The 27,467-nt window shown below is 42.4% G+C and overlaps 1 protein-coding gene across 2 annotated transcripts in view; it reads right to left on the bottom strand.

The window, feature by feature from the left end:
* Positions 1 to 14,964, bottom strand: part of UBA6 (ubiquitin like modifier activating enzyme 6) — a 137,291-nt gene extending 122,327 nt beyond the window's left edge. Inside the window, exons 1-8 of one of the 2 annotated variants that reach the window (XM_077274974.1) lie at positions 14,840 to 14,964; positions 13,251 to 13,308; positions 10,000 to 10,094; positions 2,402 to 2,430; positions 2,208 to 2,302; positions 1,258 to 1,369; positions 625 to 705; positions 428 to 550 (exon numbers count right to left, since the gene is read on the bottom strand). In XM_077274974.1, coding sequence (XP_077131089.1) covers positions 428 to 550; positions 625 to 705; positions 1,258 to 1,369; positions 2,208 to 2,302; positions 2,402 to 2,430; positions 10,000 to 10,094; positions 13,251 to 13,291 — 576 coding nt within the window. In that variant the 5' untranslated portion in view covers positions 13,292 to 13,308; positions 14,840 to 14,964. Of the gene's footprint in view, positions 1 to 427; positions 551 to 624; positions 706 to 1,257; positions 1,370 to 2,207; positions 2,303 to 2,401; positions 2,431 to 9,999; positions 10,095 to 13,250; positions 13,309 to 14,775; positions 14,818 to 14,839 lie in introns of those variants that run through there. The other variant, XM_077274979.1, reaches the window with a different exon arrangement.
* Positions 14,965 to 27,467: the final 12,503 nt, after the last annotated feature.

The following is a 27,467-nucleotide window of genomic DNA, read 5'->3' as shown; positions in this document are numbered from 1 at the left end:
CCCTGCAGGACCCGGATGCAGCCCCGCGGCCATTTTGGATTCGGGGCCTGCAGGGATAGGAGGTAAGAGACGCTCGGAGCAACGCGATCATGTTTGATCGCAGTGTGCCGGGCGTTAATGTGCCGGGGGCGGTCCGTGACCGCTCCTGGCACATAGTGCCGGATGTCAGCTGCGATAGTCAGCTGACACCCGGCCACGCTCCCCACGTACTATCCCGCCGGTGGGAATTAAGGCCCACCCCACCTCGACGGGATAGTGCGTCATATGGGATTAAGGGGTTAATATCAATAATTAGAACATGGCTTTCTTATCTTCAATAATAAAACTAATAAGGGATTGTTCTTGGCTAGTTTGCACTTCATTACAAAAGATCATGACTGTGAAGCTATTAAAAGCAAACACTGTTAAATGAGAAACCTGCACTTACCTGTGTTATATTAGAAATAAAGATCTCCTTTGGCTCTTCCCCTGTGGTGTCGAAGACTTGAAACTCATCTCCAAAGTCACAAAACACATAGGAGCAAACACCGTAAGAATCGGAGCAGATAAACTGTAACAAAATAGAGTGTTACTAAATCCTGAATTTTGAGAAGACATCTTACTATGGACACATGTATTCTTTACCTTGATAGGTGGCTGTTGATCATGACAAAAATTATTGATCCGTGTCCTCATGGAAAGAATTGCCTCAGTTAATATTACGCACTAAAAGTTCAGAGAAAATATAAAATTCAGACATTTGTGTATGGTTCAAGTTTAGCAATGTAATGGATTTGAATTTGTGCACCTGTCAAATCACAGACGGAGGAAATCTGCCAGGTTTTTGCCATCTCATCTGAGAGCAGCCTGATGTAGGCAAAGAGACCCTCATTCCAGCAATGTATCACTTAGTTTACTGGGTGCAGCCATTCTGACATAATCAGAGTTTTTAGATTTAGCATGAAGCAGAGCTGAAGAATCTAACCCCGCCCACACCAGGCTCTGTATATGCAATGTCCATAGACAGTGAGCTGCCTATAACAGGAAGGGGCGTATCGGGACTAGCTTGCACAGCTGCTGCGTCTGAGCAAAGATAATCTCCTGGGTGCTAAATCATTGTAAGCAAACAAAAGGACAGAGCTTGATAAGATAGGCATCGTTGAAATATGCGTTTTAAGCCGTACATTATACTGTCTTCATATTATATAGCAAAAACCTGCCAACAGATTCCCTTTAATAGTAAAGGATTCACAATGACAGGAAGAGTAACATCTTTACCTGGTACTGCTTCAGGAATGACAGATCAGAAGACTCATCCAGAAGTATAGTTGATGAGATTACTTGGACGTAAGGGTTGAGCTCTTCAACGTGGTGAAGGCATGCTTCAGCCCTTTAAATTCAATTACAGAAAAAAGATAAAAAAATCTACATGGTATTTATGATCTTACATAACAACACTCTCGCACCCCTCCAATCTATTCTAAACTCTGCTGCCCGACTAATCCACCTGTCCCCCCCCCGCTATTCCCCGGCCTCTCCCCTCTGTCAATCCCTCCACTGGCTCCCCATTGCCCAGAGACTCCAGTACAAAACCCTAACCATGACATACAAAGCCATCCACAACCTGTCTCCTCCATACATCTGTGACCTCGTCTCCCGGTACCTACCTACACGCAACCTCCGATCCTCACAAGATCTCCTTCTGTACTCCCCTCTTATCTCCTCTTCCCACAATCGTATACAAGATTTCTCTCGCATATCACCCCTACTCTGGAACCCTCTACCAAAACACATCAGACTCTCGCCTACCATCGAAACCTTCAAAAAGAACCTGAAGACCCACCTCTTCCGACAAGCCTACAACCTGCAGTAACCACCGATCAACCAAACCGCTGCACGACGAGCTCTATCCTCACCTACTGTATTCTCACCCATCCCTTGTAGATTGTGAGCCTTCACGGGCAGGGTCCTCTCTCCTCCTGTACCAGTTATGACTTGTATTGTTCAAGATTATTGTACTTGTTATTATGTATACCCCTCCTCACTTGTAAAGCGCCATGGAATAAATGGCACTATAACAATAAATAATAATAATAATAATAATAATCTTAGTAAAAGCAGATAACTAAGGTACAAAAAAAGTCGCATTCCGAATGAGATCCTTTTAAATATTCAATGCCTTATACAGTCAAATATAGGAAAAAAAAATATTGTCAGATAGCACTAACCTGTTTTTCTTATTTGTGATATCATCTTCCCTGATAAAGAAATTAGTGCCAAGGTCCCATGTTTCACAATGTCTTGTGTCATGGATTGTCAGTGCCTAAACGAATAAAAGAAAAAAAAATTATATATCTAGCTCCAGTGGAAAAAAAAAAACCATACTCAAAAAAAGAAAAATGTGGATTTTTTTTGTCATTACCTTTATTCCAGCTAATACAATGTTCTTTGCTATGACAAAGAGAAAAAATAGGTGAAAAAATAATCTTAGATTTTATCTTTTTAGCACTTTAAAGCATCTAAAAATGTAAAGACAATTTTGCTACTGTGAAAATTAAACAGTGACCTGTAGCAGCAACAGTTGTAAGACATGAAGGCATCAAGGACCAGTATTTTCCCCTGGGCTCAACCTATGTTTATGTGCCCATGAAGATAAAGATTTTTTTTTGGCAGTCTTTACTAAAGGGAACCTGACAGCAGATTATGTAGTGAGGAGGAGGCTCCATTTCTCACCCCGCCCCAGCGATTTGGTCGCAGTATGCAAATAGTGATCATTGTAACTGGTAGCAAATAGATCAATGGCTGCACTCAACTGTACTAAAGCAAGGAAATGTGCGATACATGAAATGTGAATAGCTTAATGGCTTGTGAAATCTATGAAAAAACACATGAGATGCTTAGCACAAGATTTGGCCAAAAAATGTGAGCCCATCCACCAAAAGTCAAGGTAATTTCAGATCGGATGGGTCCCTGACCTGACTGCCTAGTGTGAACACTTACCTCTGGCTAATATCATGGTAAAGCCTGCATTTATAGGAAGGTTGGAACCAACTGTGTTTGGATGTAATTAAAATAACAGCATTTCACAAGTCTTAGGCAGTCAGGTCAGGGACCCATCCAATCCATGAGATTACCTGGACGTTGGTGGATGGGCTCACATTTTTTGGCCAAATCTTGTGCTAAGCATCTCAGGTGTTTTTTCATAGATTTCACAAGCCATTATGCTATTCACATTTCATGTATCGCACATCTCCTTGCTTTAGTACAGTTGAGTGCAGCAATTGATCTATTTGCTATGTAAGTCTTTTTTGGTTATGCACCAGTTCAGACTAGATTGCTTTTCAGTCAGTTTACGTATATTTACATAGTAACCGGTAGTCATAGAATATTACATTTTCTACACCTCTAAAAATATGGACACAGCCAAACAGAAGCATTAGAGAGTCCAAAGTGACTATCTGCCTTATTATAGTGAATGGTTCTGACTCAATCCCATATTACAAAGATTTAGAAGAAACCGTGATGTAGGTGCTCAGCATAGAGCACAGGATAAATGTGAACTGAGCCTTAAAGCAAGCCAAAATTTTATATACGGTACCCCAAAAATTGTATCAAAACAAAGCTTCGACCCACAAACAAAAAGCCCCCACTCAGGTCCCTTACTGTTACCAGACATACAAGTGGCTTCCACATTACTGGTAGCACAAAAACTGAAATAGCGACACTGCAACTTCCTCCTCCAACCCCCCCTAAAAATAATGTATCAAAACATCTACAATCCCTGCTGAGTCCCACACAATAGTAAAGGTAAGTGCACACTGTCTTTTAGATGCTGTGGAACCCACAACATTTGTGTAGCAGAGGATAGTATAGGAAAACAAGTTTTTCTGGAAGCTTTTTTTTTTTTTTATACATATTTTGCTTCAATTCATTTATTGTGGTTTTTATTTTAGTGCTTTTTCACTTCCAGGAGGGTTCTACACCGAATCTGTCAAAAAACCCATAAAGATGTTGTGTGCACATACCCTTAGCGTCCACATGTTTAGCATTACTGTAGCAAGGAGAGCCCAGTTAATTTACAGGGTGCGTCTCTACAAGTACAAGCTGGGCACTACAATGTACTGGGCACAACAATGGCATGTTTGCAATTTTTTTTTTACTCCACAACATCAATTACTTGCTTATTTTTTTTAAAACACCCATCAAAATAGTCACTTCACCAGTATATGAATTGCCAGAGGTAATGAGGGGATTTCTGCTGTTCTGGCACTTAGGGGGTCTGCAAATGGCTCCTGAAAACGCTTTCATGAAAATCTGTCCAAAAGTCAAATAGAACGTCTCTCCTGAGTTTTGACCTGTGGCCAAATAGTACTGTACAGCCACATGTGGGGTATTGCCACAATCAGTAGAAATTGTGTAACAAATTATACAGTTCATTCACCTATTGCTTCTTGATAAAATGAAACACTTTTGGCTAAACATGTAAATCCTTTTCTTCACTGCTCAATGATATTGTAAAGTGATGCTCCTTTTTGGAGAAGAGGGATGTGCCGTTTTGGTACCTTAGGGGCTCTTTAAATGGGATACCGAGTCCATAATTTAATTTGAGCTCCAAAATTCAAGTAGCGCTCCTTCCTTTCTGTGGCCTTACATGTGCCCAAACAGTAATATCCGACCACATATGGAGTATAGACGTACTCTGGGGAAATTCTACAAAAAACTAAGATGTCCTTTTTTTTTCCTGTTTCCCGTCAAAATTAAAACTTTAGGGACAAAGCAACATTTAAGTGGAGAAAACATAAGATTTAGTTTTCACGTCCTCTATTATAAAATTCTGTGAAACACCTGTGGATTTAAGATGCACATCATACCCTTAAAAGAATTTCTCAAGGGGTATACTTTCCAAAATGGGGTCACTTGTGGGAGATTGCAACTGTTTTGGCATCTCTGTGACTTACCAGATGCAACGTGGTGTCTGATCTATTCCAGACAATTTTGGGCTCCAAAAGTCAAGGGACTCCTTCCCTTTTTCACTCTGCCATGTGCCAAAACAGTAGTGCATGACCACATATGTAGTATCAGTGTACTCAGAAAAAAGTGGACTGCTCTATTTTTTGTGCAATTTCTCCTCTTACTCCTGGTGAAAACAGAAAAATTTGGGGCTAAAGAACCATTTAACAACAACAAAAAAAAGAGAGTAAATAATAATAATTATTTGGCTAGAATGTACACTGAAATGCTCATCAACGCCAAGGGTGCACTGAGCGACTGCGCTTGGTTTGAACAACCTCATTTATTACCATTTAAAGGGAAGGTGCCATAAAAAAAAAAAAATTTCCAGCGATTGAAAAAATGTAAAGAATTAATATTTAAATTTCCTTAAAAAATATTATCATTTGTTTATAATTTAGTAAAATATGAAAAATTTTTAAAAGGTTTGGCATTTCCACTTTTAAACACTAGGGGGAGCAGCTAATGAAATTTGACAAAAACCTAGTGTACAACTAGCTGACATTACTGCACTGCAGTAATTATGGGCGGAGTCTGCTGATATGGGTGTGATGTCTCCTCTCCTCCCCTTCTGGGTGTTTGCTAAGTGATAAGAGGATGATATTCAGGAACCCAGTGAGCAGCCATTTTGTTGGTGACTGCAGAGTTATACTGACAAGTAGACAGTCACCGAGGATGGCAGGCAGCAAGGATTCTGGGAGATATATGGTGGAGGGAGCAGGGTGACAGCAGCACGGAGTATTTCAGGAGAGCAGTGTGCTGGTCTATGGGGGGCACCATGTTCAGTGCGCGGAGCAGCCAGGGATTGTACACAGAGCACTGTCTTTTATACACATGGATGGACCGTCTCCTCAGAAATCCAGGAAACATTTCTGCGGATTGATGGCCTGTTCTGATCCAGACTTTGCATGCAAAGACCCCATTCCCCTCCTCAGATCCTGTCTTCTCCATCCTGTCCTGGCGATGTGTGAAAGCGAGGCGACAGGCGCAGTCCGGGGTGACGCTGGGAAGGAAATGTAGCCTTATAGTAACGATAAAAATGAGACCCCTCTCTTCAGCTGCCTCACCAGCCTCCCCTGACTGCACCTAACTGGAGGTCATGCTGCCCCCTCTATTACCCCAGACCCATGTGCAGGTGCTCAGCCAGAACAACCCTAGAATGGGTCCCCTTTATGAAGATAATACTGCCATAGTGTTCTCACATAATACCGCCATATATATCAAACATAATACTATCCTATCCTATAGTTCTCACATAATACCATCATATAGATTGCAAATAACGACACCATAGTGTTCTCACATAATACCGCCATATAGATCACACAATACCGCCATATAGAGCACACATTACTGTCCTATAGTTCTCACATAATACCATCATATAGATCGCAAATAACGACGCCAGTGTTCTCACATAAAACCAATATATAGATCTCACATAATACCGCCATATAGAGCACACATAATACCGCCATAAAGAGCACACATAATACCGCCATATAGATTTCACATAATACCACCAGTGTTCTCACATAATACCGCCATATAGATCACACATAATACCGCCATATACTTCTCACATAACGACGCCATATAGATCTCACAATACCGCCATATAGAGCACACATAATACTGTCCTATAGTTCACATAATACCATCATATAGATCGCAAATAACGACGCCAGTGTTCTCATATAAAACCAATATATAGATCTCACATAATACCGCCATATACTTCACATAATACCGCCATATAGATTTCACATAATACCACCAGTGTTCTCACATAATACCGCCATATAGATCACACAATACCGCCATATACTTCTCACATAACGACGCCATATAGATCTCACATACCGCCATATAGATCACACAATACCGCCATATAGAGCACACAATACCGCCATATAGAGCACACATAATACCGCCATATAGATTTCACATAATACCACCAGTGTTCTCGTATAATACCGCCATATAGATCACACATAATACCGCCATATACTTCTCACATAACGACGCCATATAGATCTCACATAATACCGCCATATAGATCACACATAACGGGGGAGAGGAGTGCATAGGAGAGGATTAGATACACAGCTCAGCAGTCAGTATCACACAGGACAGTATTAGATACACAGCTCAGTCAGTATCATACAGGATAGGATTAGATACATGGCTCAGCCGTCAGTATCACAAAGGATAGCATTAGATACACAGCTCAGCAGTCAATATCACACAGGGGAGGATTAGATACACATCTCAGTACAGTATCACACAGGGTAGGATTAGATACATGTTCAGCAGACTATCACACAGGAGAAGAGTAGATACACAGCTCAGCAAAGTATCACACAGGAGAGGATTAGATACACAGCTCAGCACACATTATCACACAGGAGAGGATTAGATACACATCTCAGTACAGTATCACACAGGGTAGGATTAGATACATGTTCAGCAGACTATCACACAGGAGAAGAGTAGATACACAGCTCAGCAAAGTATCACACAGGAGAGGATTAGATACACAGCTCAGCAAAGTATCACACAGGAGAGGATTAGATACATGGCTCAGCAGACAGCATCACACAGGAGAGGATTAGATACACGTCTCAGCACAGTATCACACAGGATAGGATTAGATACATGGCTCAGCAGACAGTATCACACAGGATAGGATTAGATACACAGCTCAGCAGACAGTATCACACAGGCCAGGATTAGATGCAGGGCTCAGCAGACTATCACACAGGAGAAGAGTAGATACACAGCTCAGCAAAGTATCATACAGGAGAGGATTAGATACACAGTCAGCACAGTAACACACAGGATAGGATTAGATACACGGCTCAGCAAAGTATCACACAGGAGAGGATTAGATACATGGCTCAGCAGACAGTATCGCACAGGAGAGGATTAGATACACAGTCAGCACAGTAACACAGGATAGGATTAGATACACGGCTCAGCAAAGTATCACACAGGAGAGGATTAGATACACATCTCAGCAAAGTATCACACAGGAGAGGATTAGATACACAGCTTAGTTAGTATCACACAGGATAGGATTAGATGCATGGCTCAGCAGACAGTATCACACAGGAGAGGATTAGATACACAGTCAGCAGACAGTAACACACATGGGAGGAGATAACTGCTCAGAGTCAGCACCACAAAGGCTAGGATTAGATTGCCTCTCCCCCTCCCCCACTGATACTTACTTCACGGCTCCCTGCTGAGTCCTTTCTCCCTCCTGTCCTTGGTCTCCTCCTCCTCCTATAACTGCAGGGCTCCTGTGATTATCCTGGGAAGCTGGAGCTCACAGAGGCAGTGTGAGCTCCAGGAAGATGGCGCCGATCTCCTGCCTCTGCTGTGATGTGGACGGCTCAGGGGGCGTGGCCAGATCACAGCAGGGAGCAGCTTATAATGCTAGGTATGGGGTCGGGAGCCGACCGCAGATCTCTATGCCCAGGGCTGCCGTATTTGCAGAGTATAAGTGTCGTGCAGCTACACTTACACTCCTGCAAAGCAAAATGGCGGCGCCCAGTGGCTGAAAAAAAAAATAATAAAAAAAATGTTAAAGTTAAAAAATGTAAATTTGTATTAAAAATAATTGTTTATATAAACAATCATTTTTAATACAAAAAAATAAAATGTGGCACCTTTCCTTTAACACAGTCAAATTATTGGATGAACTCATAATGCTTGTTCCCCATCATTTTTCTGTACACACATGTAAGATCAGCTGCACACATGTTCTAGGTGGATCTAATAAGGATTTTTACTCTGCAGCACATGGCCTCGTATAAACTATGTACTTACAATTGCTCATTTTGCCCTTCTACCCAACTAATCCTTCTCTTTTCCATTTGTCTATGACATCACGTGATTAAATACTGACTAGCTGAATCCTCTAAGCTCTATGTAGAAACAGGAGGTCTATTTTCTCTGCACAAGTCATAAGTCACTGCAAAAGTCTATAGCAGGGGGAGGAGCAGCTGGGGAAGATAAGTGCAGGGACAAGACACTTCCTGTTTCTACATTGAGCCGAGAAAAGAGTAGAATTAGTAGAGTAGAATAGCAAAATGAGCAATTGTAAGTACATAGCGCTATATAGTATGGTGACTGCAATATATTAAGAGGATGAAAACTTTGATGGGAGGAGGGCTTCTTTAATAAACACTGATCACCTTCCTATGTCATTAATCAGCATAGGGTCCCACAGCTGTATGATGGAAAAGCTGCGTCTACCAGTGAGAGACCATGAAAACACATTTTGCAGTAACACTCAAGCATGAAATGTACCTAAGCTCACTAAAGGGAGAAAGTTATCAGAAAAGTCTATTGTTTAACTCAGGTTTTTGTTTTATAGGTATTAAAAAAAAATATAAAAAATATCAAAACATTTTTGGGTATTCATTTCATGATTCTTACATAAAAAACCCACAATACAAAAACAAAATTCATAATTGTGCAATTTTCACACTGGTCACTGGAGCTAGTTTAGCCTCATACTTTATCCTTTCAGGAAGCGTTTTCAAGAGGCTAATTATCATCAGAGGCAGAATTACAGTGACAGGTAACACCTCTATACACAGCCGATAACACAGGATCCAAATCACAATAGACGATGTCACACCTGACCTGGCATCCTCTCCCTTCACAATAACCTTTGCACACACACATTAGATGCTTCAATACTAAAGAGTCTATTGCCAACAATGTACATGTGAATTTCCTGAAACAAGAAGTTAGAATCTAGATGAGCCTCTGTGACCAGAGTTAAAATTGCAAGATTCCTCTTTTTTTTTTTTTTTTTTTTTTATAAATGGATTTTGATATGGGAAAAAAAAAGACACATACTGCAATACAGTTGGCCCTAAAACCTTATTAAAACTATGGGTACTTTTCTGATAACACATTCCTTTTATGAGTAAAAAATGGATCTTAGATGATTAAATCTTCTTAAACATAAAAAAGGCAATTGGCTTCCCTTACCTATCTCAACACCAAGTCCGCCCATGCCACTAAGGAACACATGAGACTGGGCCATCTTCTGCATAGCTGTGTCTCCCAGAACATATCTTTGTCGGCTGAAAAAAAAAATTATTATTAATAATTTTATTTATATAGCGCCGACATATTCCGCGGCACTTTACATTTTAGAGGGAACTTGTACAGACAATAGACATTACAGCATAACAATAATCAAAGTTCAAAATAGATATCAAGAGGAATGAGGGCCCTGCTTGCAAGCTAATAATCCATGAGGAAAAGGGGAGACACGAGAGGTGGATGGTAACAATTGCTTTCGTTGTTCGGACCAGCCATAGTGTAAGGATCGGGTGTTCATGTAAAGCTGCATGAACCGGTTATCAGCCAGAATACGTAAAAGTACAGACAGAGAGGACTATTAAATGCATATGGCGTACGAGAACATGATACGAGGATCCTGGTTATGGTGAAAATTTTGAATGGGCAACACAGGGATAGTTAGGTTAATGCACTGAGGTGGTAGGCCAGTCTGAACAAATGCGTTTTTAGGGCACGCTTAAAACTGTGGGGATTGGGGATTAATCGTATTACCCTGGGTCGTGCATTCCAAATAATTGGCGTAGTACGTGAAAAGTCTTGGGAGACGGGAGTGGGAGGTTCTGATTATCGAGGATGTTAATCTCAGGTCATTAGCAGAACGGAGGGCACGGGTAGGGTGGTAGACTGAGATTAGGGAGATGTAGTAGGGTGGTGCTGAGCCATGCAGTGCTTTGTGGATGTGGGTAATAGTTTTGTACTGGATTCTGGAGTGGATGGGTAACCAGTGTAATGACTGGCACAAGGTAGAGGCATCGGTGTAACGGTTGGTGAGGAATATGATTCTGGCAGCAGCATTCAGGACAGATTGGAGCGGGGAGAGTTTGGTAAGAGGGAGGCCGATTAGTAGAGAGTTACAATAGTCCAGACGAGAATGATTAAGAGAAACAGTGAGAATTTTTGCAGCGTCGAAGGTAAGGAAGGGTCGAATTCTAGAAATGTTTTGGAGGTGCAGAACACAAGAGCGAGACAGTAATCAGATGTGGGGGGTGAATGAAAGCTCGGAATCCAGGATGACCCCAAGGCAGCGGGCATGTTGCTTGAGAGTAATGGTGGAACCAGACACGGAGATGGCAATGTCAGGCAAAGGTAGTTTAGTAGAGGTAGAGAACATGAGGAGTTCAGTTTTTGACAGGTTCAGTTTCAGATAGAGGGAGGACATGATGTTAGAGACAGCGGTAAGACAATCACTGGTGTTTTCTAAAAAGGCAGGCGTGATATCAGGAGTACAGGTGTACATCAGCATAGAGATGGTACTGGAACCCAAATCTACTGATTGTTTGTCCAATAGGGGCAGTATACAAAGAGAAGAGGAGGGGGCCTAGGACTGATCCTTGAGGAACCCCAACAGTAAGGGGAAGATGAGAGGAGGAGGAGTCAGCAAAAGATACAGTGAAGGAGCAGTCAGAGAGATAGGAGGAGAACCGGGAGAGAACGGTGTCCTTGAGGCCGATGGAGCGGAGCATAGTGAGGAGGAGCTGATGATCCACAGTGTCGAATGCTGCGGAGAGATCCAAGAGAATTAGCATGGAGTAGTGACCTTTAGATTTAGCTGTTAGTAGATTATTAGAGACTTTAGTGAGGGCAGTTTCAGTAGAGTGTAAAGAGCGGAAACCAGATTGAAGAGGATTGAGAAGAGAGTTATCTGAGAGATAGAGGGTAAGACGGGAGTGGACCAGGCGTTCCAGGAGTTTAGAAATGAAGGGAAGATAAGAGACAGGTCTATAGTTAGCGGCACAGTTTTGGTCGAGGGAGGGTTTTTTAAGTAATGGATGTGTAATGGAATGCTTAAATGAGGAGGGAAAGATACCAGAAGAGAGAGGTAGAAAGGGACTGGAGGAGATGTGATGGAATGGGGTCACTGGTGCAAGTGGTCGGGCGAGAAGATGTAAGGAGCCTGAAAAAGAAAAATTTGGTAAATGTGGAAGTGGAACGCAAATACATGTGTTTGCAATGTCCACCTGGAGGGTATTCCACATAACGGAATTGATGTAACTGGAATGCCTGTTAGTCCAGCGATCTGGAATCAGACGCTGGGGATGTGATGTAATGACAGGTGGCTTGCACGCCTGTAACCTGGAAATGATCCGGCTGGGAGCGTGTGTTACACAGGCCAGAAGTGGGGTATATGGAATGCTTTCACATATGAAATGAACGCCGGTGACGTGGCAGGACCCGTTACACATTAAGATATGTATATCTTACCATGGGATGGAGATGAAGAGGCAGGAACAGGTGAGGGATGTTATTGGGATTAAGCTTTTTGTGTCTACGCCTCATATGAACAATGAGCGAATGGGACGTCTTTTGACAAAGTTTGGATAACTCCCAGTATGATGAAGAGCCTGATTTAATATAAGTCAGGTGTTTTTGACCTTTGAAACACTAATTGATATATGCTATATAAGAGGGGTGTTGTTTGGAATGGACGCCATTGCCTCTTTGATATCCCTGGTGGAGGGAGGTGCTGCCCAGTTACTCCTGATGAATCAAGCTGTGGAAGAAATACGTCAGGAGGCACACAGGGTCAGTCCAGGGCTGGCTAGTGTCAGGGCTAGCTGTGGACTGCCCTTGTAAGGGCGGGAGTCTTGGGGTACCAGGGTCAGCCAAAATAATAGGGAACAACAGGGACTATACTGGGACCCCCACTCCATGAAGGTGCAGTTAAGAGAGAAAAAGGAAAAACAACAACTGGTGAGATTGTTCCTTTTCATTTTTTGCAACTTGTAATAAGTATGTGTGACAGATGTTACTCTTTGATATAATATTACATGTGTGAGCTAATTTTATCCATATTGTTCAATCTGAACTTCCCTTTAGTGGTGATTTGGGCTACTTGTTGGTTCACAGAATTATTTCATTTGATGTGACAAGTGTCCAAAACCTGTTCTTTCCCTAACAGGGAGTTGAAACATTTTGTTTTATGTGATGGTAAAATTGTTCACAATCTTGAGGTATGGACCCCCCTTTTTTAAAAAAACAAACAAAAAAAACAAACTGACTAGTAAAAGCTACATTTTGAAAACCACATCTTCTTGCTAAGATTTCTGAATTTTTTTTTTTTTTTTTTTCTTTAGTAGAAACTATGGAGGGAGATTTTGCCTATTACATTATTTCTCTGGCTATATACTAACATTCAGCAGCATTACACTACTCACCTGTATAGACCATCATCAATTTCCATTGAGTCTGCCGCCATTCTGATTCTTATGTGTCCTATAGAACACCAGAAATAATTATCAAATCAAAATATGGTTTTTAGTGTCAAAAACACACAACTGTAGCAATATGCTGTTAGCAAAGTGATACATCAGGGATAATGTGCTTTCAGGTGAACGTCTACATAGTCGCATTTTGAGAAAATGAGGAGTTTCCCATTTCGCTCATTTGGTCCATCATACCAGATGTTTTTTACCATACAACATGGACGGAGGGGGAATAGATGAAGCATTCAGAGTACACAGGATGGTCTACGTAACCTATAGAGGTCTAGGTTTGCTACTTTGAATAAGCTTTAGATATAGAACTGCCTAATGTGGCAGTATATTATGGATACAAGTCCGAACTCTTGGCAGCCAAAAAGTCACATAACATTGGGCCATTAGGCTACTAAGAGCATTGAATAAAAAATACTCCAGACACATGGTATGAGTTCAACGCAATCGTGAGAAGATTCTGCCTCCTCTTCGACCAGGCTGCTGCACGTAGTGGACCCCCAGGGCTGCCCATGCCATTTTTGTGCCGTTTTGGCTAATAGGAGAACGGATCTGTAAAGAGCTGCCCTTACATGTGGCATCACATTAAGCTGGCAGATCTGCGTTCATGTTGTCTATGTAGTGATATCGTGGAAAATGTACCATTTCTTTGGCAAACAACTTTGTTACCCTTAATGCCATTTTAGAAGCCCCTGTCACCCAGGCTGTAATGATCCCGTACTCCGCTATGTAGAGCAATCTGATGGTATATAGAAACTGACCTTCCCTAGGAAGGAGTTCGGCTATGGGCCAAACACCATGTCTGGCTACAGTGTTAACCCTTTAATATGCTGGATTGGCATTGAAGGGTTCACCCATATTTTTTTTTCTACTATGGACCAAAAACGAACTAGCTGTCTGTATCTGTACATTGTCATGACTGACACAGCAGTCAGCAGAGCAGCTCTTCCTCTTCCGGCTGCTCAGCCAGCGGGGTGTCACTGCCGATGTCACGCTGACTGACAGCCGGCCCCCGCACTTGGTCAGCTGCTGCTATGACAACCTGTTGTACCCGATGCTACTCTGTCTGAATTGCGGGCAGAGATCAGCACTGGGCACCAGAGGCAAGTAGGTAGCAAATGGCTGCCTGTGGAGCGTTTTTTTTTTTTTTTCTGGGTAACCCCTTTAAATCAGAATGACCTGCGCAGCTCCCCTCCGCTGCTTGCCGCCCACTTGGCATGGCAGGTGGCCTTTAGGTATGGATGAGGGCAGTGCCCAGATTACTACTTGCCCTGGAGTAGCCCCCAGGGGTGGGTCACTGCACTGAACACTCTGGGGGGCACAGACTAAGCTCCAGCAGCTTAGTGCTGGCTTCCTACATGGCTGCCTCCCCATGCACACTGTAGCCACGGAGCATGGTGCCGCACACAGCCTCTCACAGATGTCAGCAGGCTCCTCCAGCAGCGGCGCGTACAATGGGGACACTCACTGCCAGCACACAGACGGGCGCCGAGGCCACGGTCACACACGCACACAATGAATCAACCACGAACCTGAACTACAGCTGCTGCAGTTCCGTATCGGCCGGGAGAAGAGAAAGATGGCAAACTACAACTCCCACAACCCTTTTCACCAACAGGAAAGCGGGGAAGTTCAAAATGCTAAAACTTTATTAAACGGCAGACTACATTGATGCCACGTGACAGCGCTGACCGGAAGTGTTTAGTCAGCTTCCTGTGTCAGGGGATAAAAGCGCGGTGGCGTAACGCCACGCTTCAGAGACATAATGCTTGTATGACTGAGTGGTTCTATGATACTGGAGGCTGTAGAGAATCACCTCACGTTACTAACTACTGGCCTGTGCAATGGCTCTGTGGCGCCAGGGAAAGGGACTGTTACACGACCACTAAAAAGAGACGTGTAGGAATGGCGGGAGACCTGTTCCTAATCCTGAAAATAGAACAAACCTGTCAGTAACTACCGACTGCAGGAACTAGTGACAGGCGCCATATTGTTTCAAACCTTCCTCTAAAAAGAGCAGGTTTACTAGGAAGGGACCGAAGCAGTGGCACCTGCCATGTGATATGTGCTTCGCCCCGCAGTGACAGCCAAGTGTCACCATAATGACCAGGCCGATTTGTACAATGCTGAACACTCACTTTATGTGGTAACGCTTCCATGGGTCCCACTGAGTCTGAGATTTTTTTGAGATTTTTTTTTTTTTTTTTGTGGCATTGTACTTCATGGATGTGTTACAAATTGGTCGATATGATGCATTTGTTAACGAAACCATCCACCGTTTGACCCAAGAATTATGAAAATGTAGTTTTCAAACTTTAAATTTACCCTTTAAATCAGTTATACCCCACAAAATATTTAATCATTAACATTTCCCATATGTCAACTTTACATCTACATCATTGAAACGTTAATTTTTTTTTTTTTGTTAACGTGAGAGGGGTTTAAACTGCGCAGCAATATCTAATTTTTCTCAACAAATATACATAAACCTGTTTCTCTAGGGACATAATTCAGATTTAAAATGTCTTTATGGGGCTTATATATTGGAAGCTCCCCAAGGTTCATGCCATTTTCACCACTTCGCCCCAAAAACTATTTTCACCTTACTCGCCAAGCCAATTTTTTCTATTCTGACCACTGTCACTGAAGTATTAACTCTGGAACCCTTCAATGGATCCCAGTGATTTTAAGATTTTTTTTTTTTTTTTTTTTTTTTTGTGACCTATTGTTCATGATCGTAAAATTTCTACGATATGACTATTTGTGAAAATTATTGGAAATTTGGTGAAAATTTTTATGCCCTTAAATCAGGGCGTTAAATCACACAAAATAGTTAATGACCTTTCCCACAGGTCTACTTTACACCTGCACAATTTTTCAAACTTTTTTTTTTTTTTTCTTTTAGGAAGCTTAAAAGTTGACCAGCGTGTGGTGTGTGTGTGTGTGTGTGTGTGTGTGTGTGTTTTTTTTTTTTTTTTTTTGGATCACCTTGCGTTCAAAGTGACTTTGAAGGGCCAATACGACCTGAATTAACCATTCAGGTGCTTCACAGGAATTAATGGAATGAGAAAGGAAAAGATTAGCAATTAACTTTTTTTTTTCACAAAAATGTTACTTTAGCTCCAAATTTTTTATTTTCACAATGGTAACAGGAGAAATTGGACCCCAAAATTTGTTGTGCAATTTCTCCTGAGCACGCCAATACTCCATATATGGGTGAAAACACCGGGGTGCCCAAACAGTAGGTCTCAAAAGGGACGGAGCATCATTTGACTTTGAATGCAAAATTTCCTGGATTCATTAGTGGATGCCATGTAGCTTTTGGAGAGCCCCTGATGTGCCTAAAAAATGGAAACTCCCCATAAGTGACCCCATTTTGGAAACTAGACTAGCTGTAAATAATGCCGCAGGACAGGAGATTCTAGCTAAAAAAATAAAATTAAAATGCCCCGCTCCAATCTGTCCTGAATGCTGCTGCCAGGATTATATTCCTCACCAACCGTTAACACCGATGCCTCTACCCTGTGCCAGTCATTACACTGGTTACCCATCCACTCCAGAATCCAGTTCAAAACTATTACCCTCATCCACAAAGCACTGCATGGCTCAGCACCACCCTACATCTCCTCCCTGGTCTCAGTATACCACCCTACCCATGCCCTCCGTTCTGCTAATGACCTGAGATTAACATCCTCGATAATCAGAACCTCCCACTCCCGTCTCCAAGACTTTTCACGTACTACGCCAATTCTTTGGAATGCACGACCCAGGTTAATATGGTTAATCCCCAATCCCCACAGTTTTAAGCGTGCCCTAAAAACGCATTTGTTCAGACTGGCCGGGACGGACTAAACTGCATATTGGGATGATGGGCTGCAATACTAGACTCGACCACTAGATGGCAGCACATTTTACAAATGCAGCCCAGGAAATGACTTCTTGTAATATAGCAAGAAGGGAATTCAATGGAAATACTTAAATGAATCAGAACATCCACAGGGCTGGATTAAAGTTTAATGATAGAACCAGGGAAAAAAGATTGTAACTATATGGGATTATGTGTAGAATATCGGGTTACACACGCCTGGGGATATATCTCATCAACATCTCATAGGAATATGGGTATATCTATTGATCTGTATGGGGATTATGGGTGAAATATCACAAATACACATGCCCAGGAACATACTTCATCTACTTCTGATAGGAATATGGGTATATCTATTGATCTGTATGGGGATTATGGGTGAAATATCACAAATACACATGCCCAGGAACATACTTCATCTACTTCTGATAGGAATATGGGTATAATGGTTCTTTGTGGGTATTATAGGTGATATATCATGAATACACATGCCCAGTGTCATATTCGATCAATTCCTGGTAAGAACACGTATGTGTACAATTATTGTTTTATATGTTGATTATTGGTAAAATATGATGAAACCTTTCATTAACTTCTGGTAAGAATATGGGTATATTTATTATTCTATATGGGGTTATGGTCAGAATGCCATGCATATACAGATCCTGTAACCTATTTGCATCTGACAGGGTTACATGTCCATTGACTTCTCCCACCCCTGGGAGATGTGAGCCCTGGCATCATAGGTCTTTGACCCAGTGTTCTCACCTCCTTATTAGGCCGGCCATGTCATAGAGATGAGCAGTCTTGCACCATACTTCTTGCTTATATACCTATATTATTCTCAATACATTGTTCTTTATAGGATGTTGGATCTTTTGCAGGATTTTATTGGTTACTTAGGTTTGTTGACATCAATAACTTTTAATGGAGATATATAGAATTTAAAAAAAAAAAAACTTTTAATAAAATAGGTTTTATCTTAACAAAAATATTTGGAAATGGAACATGTATTTTAGTGTATACTGGTCTCTAGGTTAATACGAAGGCCATCATAACAAATCCAACAAAATAGCTTTCATGGAACAATAAATGATCCTGCTTACGTTCACATGTCTGATATAGGACTCAGTATTGCTTCTTCGTCAGTAGGCAAGGCATAATTGAATCTTATGTGCCTGTTTTCCATCCAGGTTCACTTGAATGGGAATGGAAACTTTCATATTGTTCCCCGCTATACAGGGCAGATTTTTGGTGTGGCTGTTTCTGTGCTGCCACTATCATCCTCTGCTGTGCTTCGGAAACCCAGGTCCAGTGCGTGGCATATTTCCTTCTACTTCTTCAAGAGAATTCTGACCTCTGCCGGAACACTCATGTGGAGGGGTGGACATCAGAGGAGGATGATGTCTGCCTGACATGGGTCACAGACATCATCCTCCCTCTCCACTGCAATAGGGATTGGCGGTGGGCAGACCTACCCACCCCTCTCCCTCTGCCCTCACTGCCTCCCTGATTGCACAGTTTAGCTGTGCCACCATCAAAAAGTCCTATGTTCAGCACATTCGTTCCTGATGTACAGAACACACATTATGCCAATTCAGAGCCTTTATATACTCTTTACTGTATTTTATGGGCACTTTTGGAAAATAATGAAAGTCTAAAGCGCCCATAAAATACAAATTACTTGTAAAATTCTGGATTCCAAGCTAAAAATACACCGGATTACGTACCGGTAATGCTCTTTTATAGAGCCACGACAGCACCCACTGAGAGAGGGGATCCGCCCCTAGGAACAGGAAACCCTACGGAGAGATAAAAGGGGCGGTCCCCCTCGCTCCCACAGTTTGGGTTACAGAGATTGCGAGGAACCGCCCACAAGTTTTAGTAGGTCATTCTATATTAACATTTCATCTTTGACTTAATCACGTATATTTACAAGAACCAATCACCCTTATCAGTGCTCATATGTAAACTAATATATAAGGGAGGGAAGTGAAGGGGTGCTGTCGTGGCTCTATAAAAGAGCATTACCGGTACGTAATCCGGTGTTTTCTCTTCGCCACGACAGCACCCACTGAGAGACTTTCAGAGACAGCTATTTGGGGGGGATTATCGTGTTAAGAACTGATCTACCGAAACACAAATCAGTGGAAGCAGATAGATCTAATCTATAGTGACTATAGAAGGTAATAGGCGAAGACCAGGTTGCGGCCTTACATATGAGTTCTATTGGAACCTCTGCTCGCTCTGCCCAGGATGATGCTATTGCCCGGGTTGAGTGTGCCTTTACAGTCTCGGGTGGATCTTCCCCTTTAGATGAATAGGCCAGGTATATCGCCTCCCGAATCCATCGAGATAATGTGCCTTTTGTGACACCAGCTCCTTTCCTTTGACCCTGGAAGGAAACAAAGAGAGCCCTGCTCTTCCTCCAGGCGCTAGTCCTGTCTAAGTAAGTCATTACAGCCCTTTTCACATCTAAGGTATGGTATTTCTCCTCTTCCTGATTTGTAGGATTATCATAAAAAGTAGGAAGAAGAATTTCTTGAGATCTATGAAATTTAGTACATCTCTTAGGTAGGTAGGAAGGGTCTGTTTTCAGGACGATTCTATCTGGAAATATTGACAGAAAGGGAGGATCTACTGATAGTGCCTGTATGTCACTTACCCTTCTTGCCGATACTAATGCGACAAGAAGAGTAGTTTTGAGAGTAACGTGTTTAATGTGAGCTGAGTGTAGCGGCTCAAATGGGTGACCTGTCAAGGCCTCAAGGACTAGATTAACATCCCAAGGCGGTATGCGGGGAATCTGAACTGGTTCTGACCTCTGGCAGGCTGAAATAAATCTAGTTATCCACCTATCACCCGCTACATTGTGACTATACAATGCCCCTAGAGCAGAGACTTGTACTTTTAAGGTATTAACAGAAAGACCTAAGTCACGTCCTTTCTGGAGAAATTCTAAAATGTTAAGTATAGGAATTTCGTTTGACAAGGCCAATGGATAAAGACTTAGAAACTTCCTCCATACTCTTACATATATAGAAGTAGTGGATCTTTTCCTACTTAATAATAGAGTATTAATTACTTGATCAGAGAAACCCCTTAATTTCAACAATTGCCTCTCAAATTCCAGGCTGTCAACCGTAGACCCTTCACATGAGGGTGGTTGAATGGCCCCTGGAAAAGAAGATCCTGATCCTCTGGGAGAATCCATGGATCTGAGATGGACATAGCTCTGAGCAGGGAGAACCATGGTCTCTTTGGCCAAAATGGGGCAATCAGGATTATATTGGCTTTGTCCTCTCTTATCTTCCTGATTACTGTTGGTAGAAGTATCAGAGGAGGAAAGGCATACGCTTTCTGAAATGTCCAGGGTACCTGGAGAGCATCGAGAAAATCGGGTTTGTCGGATTGGAACATTGAAGCGAACTTTTTTAATTGCCTGTTGTCTCTTGTAGCGAAGAGATCTACTTCTGGTAAACCCCATTTTACGGTTATCATTTTGAAGATTCGATGATTTAAAACCCACTCCCCTTGGTGGAGGGTATGGCGACTGAGGAAGTCCGCTTTTGAATTGTTCACTCCTCTGACATGTAGTGCTGATAGAGACAGTAGATGTTTCTCGGCTATAGTTAGGATGTCTTCGGCTATAGACATGAGTGTTCCTGATCTTGTTCCTCCTTGATGATTGATATACGCTACTGATGTCATGTTGTCTGACAGAATCCTTGTATGTGTTCCGTGTAGCTGCGGAAGGAATTCACAAAGAGCGTGATGGATAGCTTTCAGCTCTCTTATATTAGACGAGTCGTCTGACTCCGTAACCGACCATAGACCTTGGGCTACCTAATCTCTCATATGTGCTCCCCAACCACTAGGACTGGCATCCGTGAATATTGTGTTTGAAGGTTTAACTACCCAGGGGACCCCACTAACCAAGTGATCTGGTTCTAGCCACCAGGATAGAGATTTAATTACGTCTTCAGAAAGGGAAATTTTACCGTCTAGATGACCTTGTAATTTTATTTCCTCATGTAAAATTGCATATTGTAAACACCTTGAATGAAATTGGGCCCATGGTACTGCTGGGATACATGACGTGAAGGAGCCAAGGAGGGACATGCCTTGTCTTAAAGATATTAGAGGTTTATCTATTACCGACTGTACCTTATTTCTTATTGTCAATTGCTTGGATTGTGGTAAGAAACATTTTTGGCTTATGGAGTCTATTATAATCCCCAAGAATGTTTGTCGAGTAGTTGGAAGAAGTCTAGACTTTTCCCAATTCACCAACCACCCTAGCCTCTGCAGGGACGAGACCATATTACACAATCGTTGGTGACATTGTGACGGGGAACTTCCTACCACTAAAAGATCATCAAGGTACGGAATTATGAGGGTATCTTTTACTCTTAGGTATGACATTACTTCCGACATTAACTTAGTGAATACCCTTGGAGCTATTGATAGTCCAAAGGGCATTGCTGTATACTGAAAGTGTCGTATACGTCCATTCAACACAATCGCCACGCGGAGATATTGTTGATGTTCTATAAAAATTGGCAGATGGTAATACGCATCTTTTAGGTCGAGTACCGTCATAAAACAATGGGGAGACAACAGTTTTATGGTGGATCGGATAGACTCCATTTTAAAGGTTTGATTCTGCAAAAAGGTGTTCAATTTTTTAAGGTTCAATATGGTTCTGAAAGATCCATCTGGCTTTGGGATTAAAAATAGAGGGGAATAGAACCCCTTTTTTTGCTGAAGAAATGGGACTTCCACCAAAACCCCTTTGGCTAGAAGGTTCAATACCTCCTGCTCCAAAGCCTCCTGCTGTAACTGGGTTTTTAAAGAAGTCAATAGAAATGAGTCCGGCGGGACTCGGGAAAATTTTAATTTTAGGCCGAAGGTGATGATACTATTTGCCCAAATGTTCGAAGTTATTTTCTGCCATTGATCTGAGAAGGAAGACAATCTACCTCCGACAGGCAGATCTGTTCTAACGGGGTTTTTCCTCAGTTTTGTAAGGGCGCTTCCCAAAAAGTGCTCCTCTCTGTCTGGTGTCTCGTGGCCCAGCGATCTTGGCTCTTGAAATCCTTCCTCTTGTTAAACATGGGCTTTCGGAACGCCCTCCTATAAGATGGAAGGTAATTATTATTAGGGAAGCCCTTTTTCCTCTCCCCTGCTTTAGTCAGGATCTCGTCCAGCTTAGTACCAAATAGGTACTCACCCTGACATGGAAGACCACACAATTTGGATTTTGTCTGGGGATCGCCTTTCCAGCCCTTAAGCCACAGGGCTCTACGTGCTGCATTAGTCAGCCCCGCCGACTTGGCCGCTAATCGTATTGAGTCAGCAGATGAGTCTGCCAGGAAGGCTGTAGCACCCCTAATTAAAGGTATAGAGGCTCTCAACTTGTCTCTAGAGAGACCGTTTTTAAGTCTTTCTTCCAAGTCATTTAGCCAGACTAGCATGGACCTAGCGGTGCATGTAGCTGACACAGCCGGTTTTAGGGCTCCCGCACAAGATTCCCACGCTCTTTTAAGGAGAGAGTCGGCTTTGCGGTCCAAAGGATCTTGTAGTGAACCTGAATCCTCCACAGGTAGCAGGGATTTTTTAGATGTGGAAGCCACTGCTGCGTCTACTTTTGGGGCTTTTGACCAGGTCGAGAATTCCTCATCATTAAAGGGATAACGTCTCTTTGAAGATGGTGGTAGTCCCCTCTGCCCCTGGCTTTCCCACTCTTTTTTAATTAAATTTTTAACTGCTGCTATCACCGGAAAGGAGGGTCTTTTCCTTTCGGACAGCCCAGCGAACATTATGTCCTGCTGTGTTTTAGGGGTCTTAGAATCCTCAATGCCCATAGTGTTACGGACGGACTTCACCAGGTTATCTATACTGTCGGTGGGGAAGCACGTATCTTGATCCTCATCCGAGGAAACATAATCCCTAGAAACATCCGAATCTGCATTCTCTAATTCGGAAGATTGGTCAGATATGGGTGAAACATACTCTCTTGTCCCCTTAGGACGCGTTTCTTTTCCCGAACTATGCAGGGCTTGTAGTTCTTCTCTAATCAACACTCTAATGTCCTCAGATTTAACCGAGGCCTCTTCCCGTAAGGTGGAATCAATGCATGGTTTACAAAGTTTCTTTGTGTAACTATCCGGAAGGGGCTGAAGACATATCGCACACTGTTTGTGTTTCGTTTTTTCAGTACATTTTGCCTAGAGTGTTAGAGAAGAGGGGACAGCAATCGGCTTAATAGGGTAGATGTACACTCACCCCAGTGAAGCGTCTGTGAAGGTACCGGCTGACGGGGAGGAGACTGCAGAGGCTTGCTCTTTTTAGAAGATCCACTCCGCTTGGAGCGGCTGCTGCTGCTGGCATGGCTGCGAGGAGTAGTTGCGGTGGCCTCAATAGAAGACATCGCAGGGTCCTGTGCCGAATCCATATTGGACGCCGGAGCGTTACCGCCGGCGTCCTTTTCACATGGGGGCCGCCATCTTCTTCCTGTTGAACCCGGAAGTGCTAATCACTTCCGGGTCGCGGCCATATTCCATATGCCCGCGCTGTCACCGGCACCAGCGACGGCGCCGTCTCCTCCCTCTCCTCGGAAGCTTTTCAGCTTATACTTCCGGGGGGCATACTGGGGCTCCACGCCGTATAAGCGCTCGCCGAGGACGGCGCAGCGTTCCCCATTACAGCGCTAACTCCCCGCAGACGTTCCGGATGATTTTCTGTGAGCCAGCACTCTCCAGCCCTGGCCTCACAGCGTCTGCCAGCAGAGGGGGGAAGCTGACACCAGGACCCCCGACGCTGCTTCCAGCTCTGGAGCCCTTGCCGTCCTCACAGGTAAACCGCGCAAGCGGCATCCAGGCTAGGCATCCTCTTCTCCGTGGATTTCCCATAGGAACAGGAAACCAAACTGTGGGAGCGAGGGGGACCGCCCCTTTTATCTCTCCGTAGGGTTTCCTGTTCCTAGGGGCGGATCCCCTCTCTCAGTGGGTGCTGTCGTGGCGAAGAGAAAATCAATCTTCCTTGTTTCTGATCTGTTTAAAGCGTCAGTGTACTTTTTACTTGTCATTTTCAGCTCCGTGCCGTCCTCCAGATGCTTTTTGGACCCACGATGCCGGGTCTCCTCATGCTCCTTCACCGCTTCTGACCCGCCGCAGCTCCGGAGTCCGGTCTCAGCACTGCGCTCCAACAATTGAGAAAAATCGGAGCGCAGCACTGAGACCGTGTGCCTGATTGGCTGGCTGCTTGCAGGAGTTTGCAGCTAGCCAATCAGGATCGCTGTATTAGCGCTGGCACTTCCGTGTCATGTGACACAGCTTGCTCAGCGCTGATACAGGATCCGGGCTCTTCAGCGGGTCAGAAGCGGGTGAAGGAGCGCGAGGAGACCTGGCACCGCTGGACTGAGGAGGATCTGGAGGACAGTGCGGACCTGAAAATGAAAAGTTAGTAAAAAGGACAGTAACTCTTTAAAAAGTAAGTCCACATTAAAATATAAAGGTTTTTTTTTTTTTAATTATCATGTCTCTCACCGTAAACAAAATGGCAGTAACATTTTGCACTAGTTTCTTTTACATTGTAAACATAGGAAATATTTTGGTGGTCGGCCCATCGGTCCCGCACACTTCTGGTGATAACAATTTTGACACATTACACACAGGATCTGTTTTGCTTCATGATAAATGTCACCTGTGCAATAGCAAGAGCTGCAAAATGTCCACCCTTCTGAATTGTTGTAGCGGGATGCAAGAGTACTTATTTCCTGCTCTGTTTCCTTTTCAGTTATTTTGATCATTGATGGGCTGTAGGTCTTCATTTTCTCAGCCACAATTTTTTGTTGTGTTTGTTTGTAGCTGAAATGTGAGTAATTAACTTTCCTAATCTTCGTCTGTATCCACCTTCTAACATTATTGCTGTCAAACCAATGAACATTTAGTATGACATGCACTCCACAGTCATATGAATTATTCTGTTTTGGGCAGTCGGCGCTCACAATAAAAGTCCATTCATCTTCAAAAAACTCCACTGAGGAGCATAGAGAGTGGATGCCATAGAGAATTTTTTTTGAGAACAGCACAGTGTATGTTGTATTCGGAGATCATAGAGTCCATTATTGTCACTGTTTTAGATTTTAGGTCTGCTAAAGCCAAAAACCAGTGGAAACCTCATCCGTATAAAGTGAGGTCACTGTTTATTGGAAATGGCAAAATGTCATAGTTTAACATTGCTAAGGAATCAGCAAATCTTAAAAAAGATGCGTGTCCTCCATTACTAATAGCATTGAAAAAATGTGGAGGGACAGTCAAACAACCACTGGAAATTCCAGATTCCTTAACCAGCTGTATTATGGCACTGTCTATTACTTCTCCTTCAAGCCAGGCCTTTGGTTTTAGACAGTGTCAGACTGTCAATTAGGTCTACTGGTTGATCCCAAGGCTTTGTCTATAAAGCTATCAGACTTTCTTGGTGTGCTTTCATACTTTGGAGATTGTACTGCAATATTCTCATCAGTTAATTCTTTAAACGTGAGACTTTCACAGGAAAACGGTGACACTGGTTGGTTATCAATTTGTTTGTGTGAACTGGCAGACTGGTCTTGAGTATTCTCTATTAACTGCATAACTGTAGGTATCAAGATTGCATGAGATTCATTTGCTACATTCTCCTCTAGGTTTTTTTTGGTTAAGATTTGGCTGTGAAGAGTTTGGCTAAGTTGCCTTCTCGGAATCTGGTGCAGCCTCTATTTCAGTCATAATCTCTTTCTTGCCTTTTTACGTCCTGATTTTCCATCTTTCCGACGTTGTCGTTTCCTCAAAGTGGAAAGATTATAAGTGAAATTATCTGGGATAAAAATTCCACATGCCTTTTGGACTGCTATTAAATGGAAACACAGTCCAGAGCTATTACAGGAACATTGAGGTTTTCGTGACAAGCACACTGAATGGACATCATTTTTAAATGGACTCTTAACAACAAACACCTGTAGTTGCCCATTTAAAGAAACTAAATTGTTCTCAATGCATAAGTTTGCAATAGCTGTCTGTGTCATTCTGTTAGTGGATTCTTTTTTTAAGGCTGGGAACAATTGTGGAATTTTCTGATTTCACCTTCTCAACAATTTTCTCAACTGGTGTATATATAATGGGAATTGTGTGTACTCATTGGGGACTTTCTGCAATTTCTTGAATGTCGCTTTCAAGTGATACATTCCTAGACTATAGTAAGACCTTTGGAATTCATAAACATAAAACAATTGTAAATGGAGTAAGCACAATAGAAGGCAGTCCAAAGACAATTCTTTCCAATCTGTTGCGTTTTTCAATATTTTGTTCATGCTTTCACTTACATTATTTGTTGACCCTTTATCTTGAAATGCTGCAAACTTCTTAGTATAGAACCTGCTTGCAAATTTGAATGTGTTCATGCAAATTATGTTCAAAATATTCAGCGAACGAGTGCGACCACAGTATTTTGAACTCTTCATATTTGTTCCTCCATTCTTTTTCACTTTCAGAATCTTTAAGCTGTTCTACATGATCTTTCAATACATTTATGTCATCGTTTTTTCCTCTAGCAGACTTCACCCAATATTCAGTATCTCTCAAAATGTGATTTTCACATAACACAAGTGAAATAGATTGTGGCACTTTCTTCACAGCATTAAGAATTCCTTTTTCACAATCAGTCACAAATGGAATAGTTTTGATGTCTTTTAGATTTAACTGATTAACAAGTTCTCCAATGAAGAGTTCATGGTATTTTTGAAACTTCCTTTCATGAACCATAAAAGCTACTGGAAATATTGGATTTTTCTCCAACATTGTATTTCTCATAACAAAAGTTGACATGTAGAAATCACCAAGGTTAAAGGTGGTGTCATAGGCAAACATTTGTTCTATTTCAATGTCTTGTAAGGCACTTTTTATTAACTCTTTTCCAAAATCCAATAACTCTTTTGACCACGCAAACACCACAAGATCTGGATATATTGTGACATGTCTTACAAAATCTGTTTGTTCTGCCAGCTGTATTGTACTAAAAATTTCATCTTTACCAATTTTGCGTCTGATAATTTCTGAATAGCGAACATTCTGTACTTGTTTTAGATTTCTTGGGTGATTTACGGCTGCTCTTCCATCATCTCCTCCTGCAGATGCCTCACTATGCAATTTTGAGTGTGTTTTTTGGAGCAGTGGAGTAATGTCTACATTTTAGTAATAGCGATGGAGTGGACGGTATGAACATACGGTTAGATTTTGAACTTCCATGAGGGG

Source organism: Ranitomeya variabilis, chromosome 1 (assembly GCF_051348905.1).
Source record: "Ranitomeya variabilis isolate aRanVar5 chromosome 1, aRanVar5.hap1, whole genome shotgun sequence".
In the NCBI taxonomy this organism is placed as follows: Eukaryota; Metazoa; Chordata; class Amphibia; order Anura; family Dendrobatidae; genus Ranitomeya; species Ranitomeya variabilis.
The sequence above is the reverse complement of the archived record's forward strand: the minus strand, read 5'-3'. Positions and strand labels throughout refer to the sequence as shown.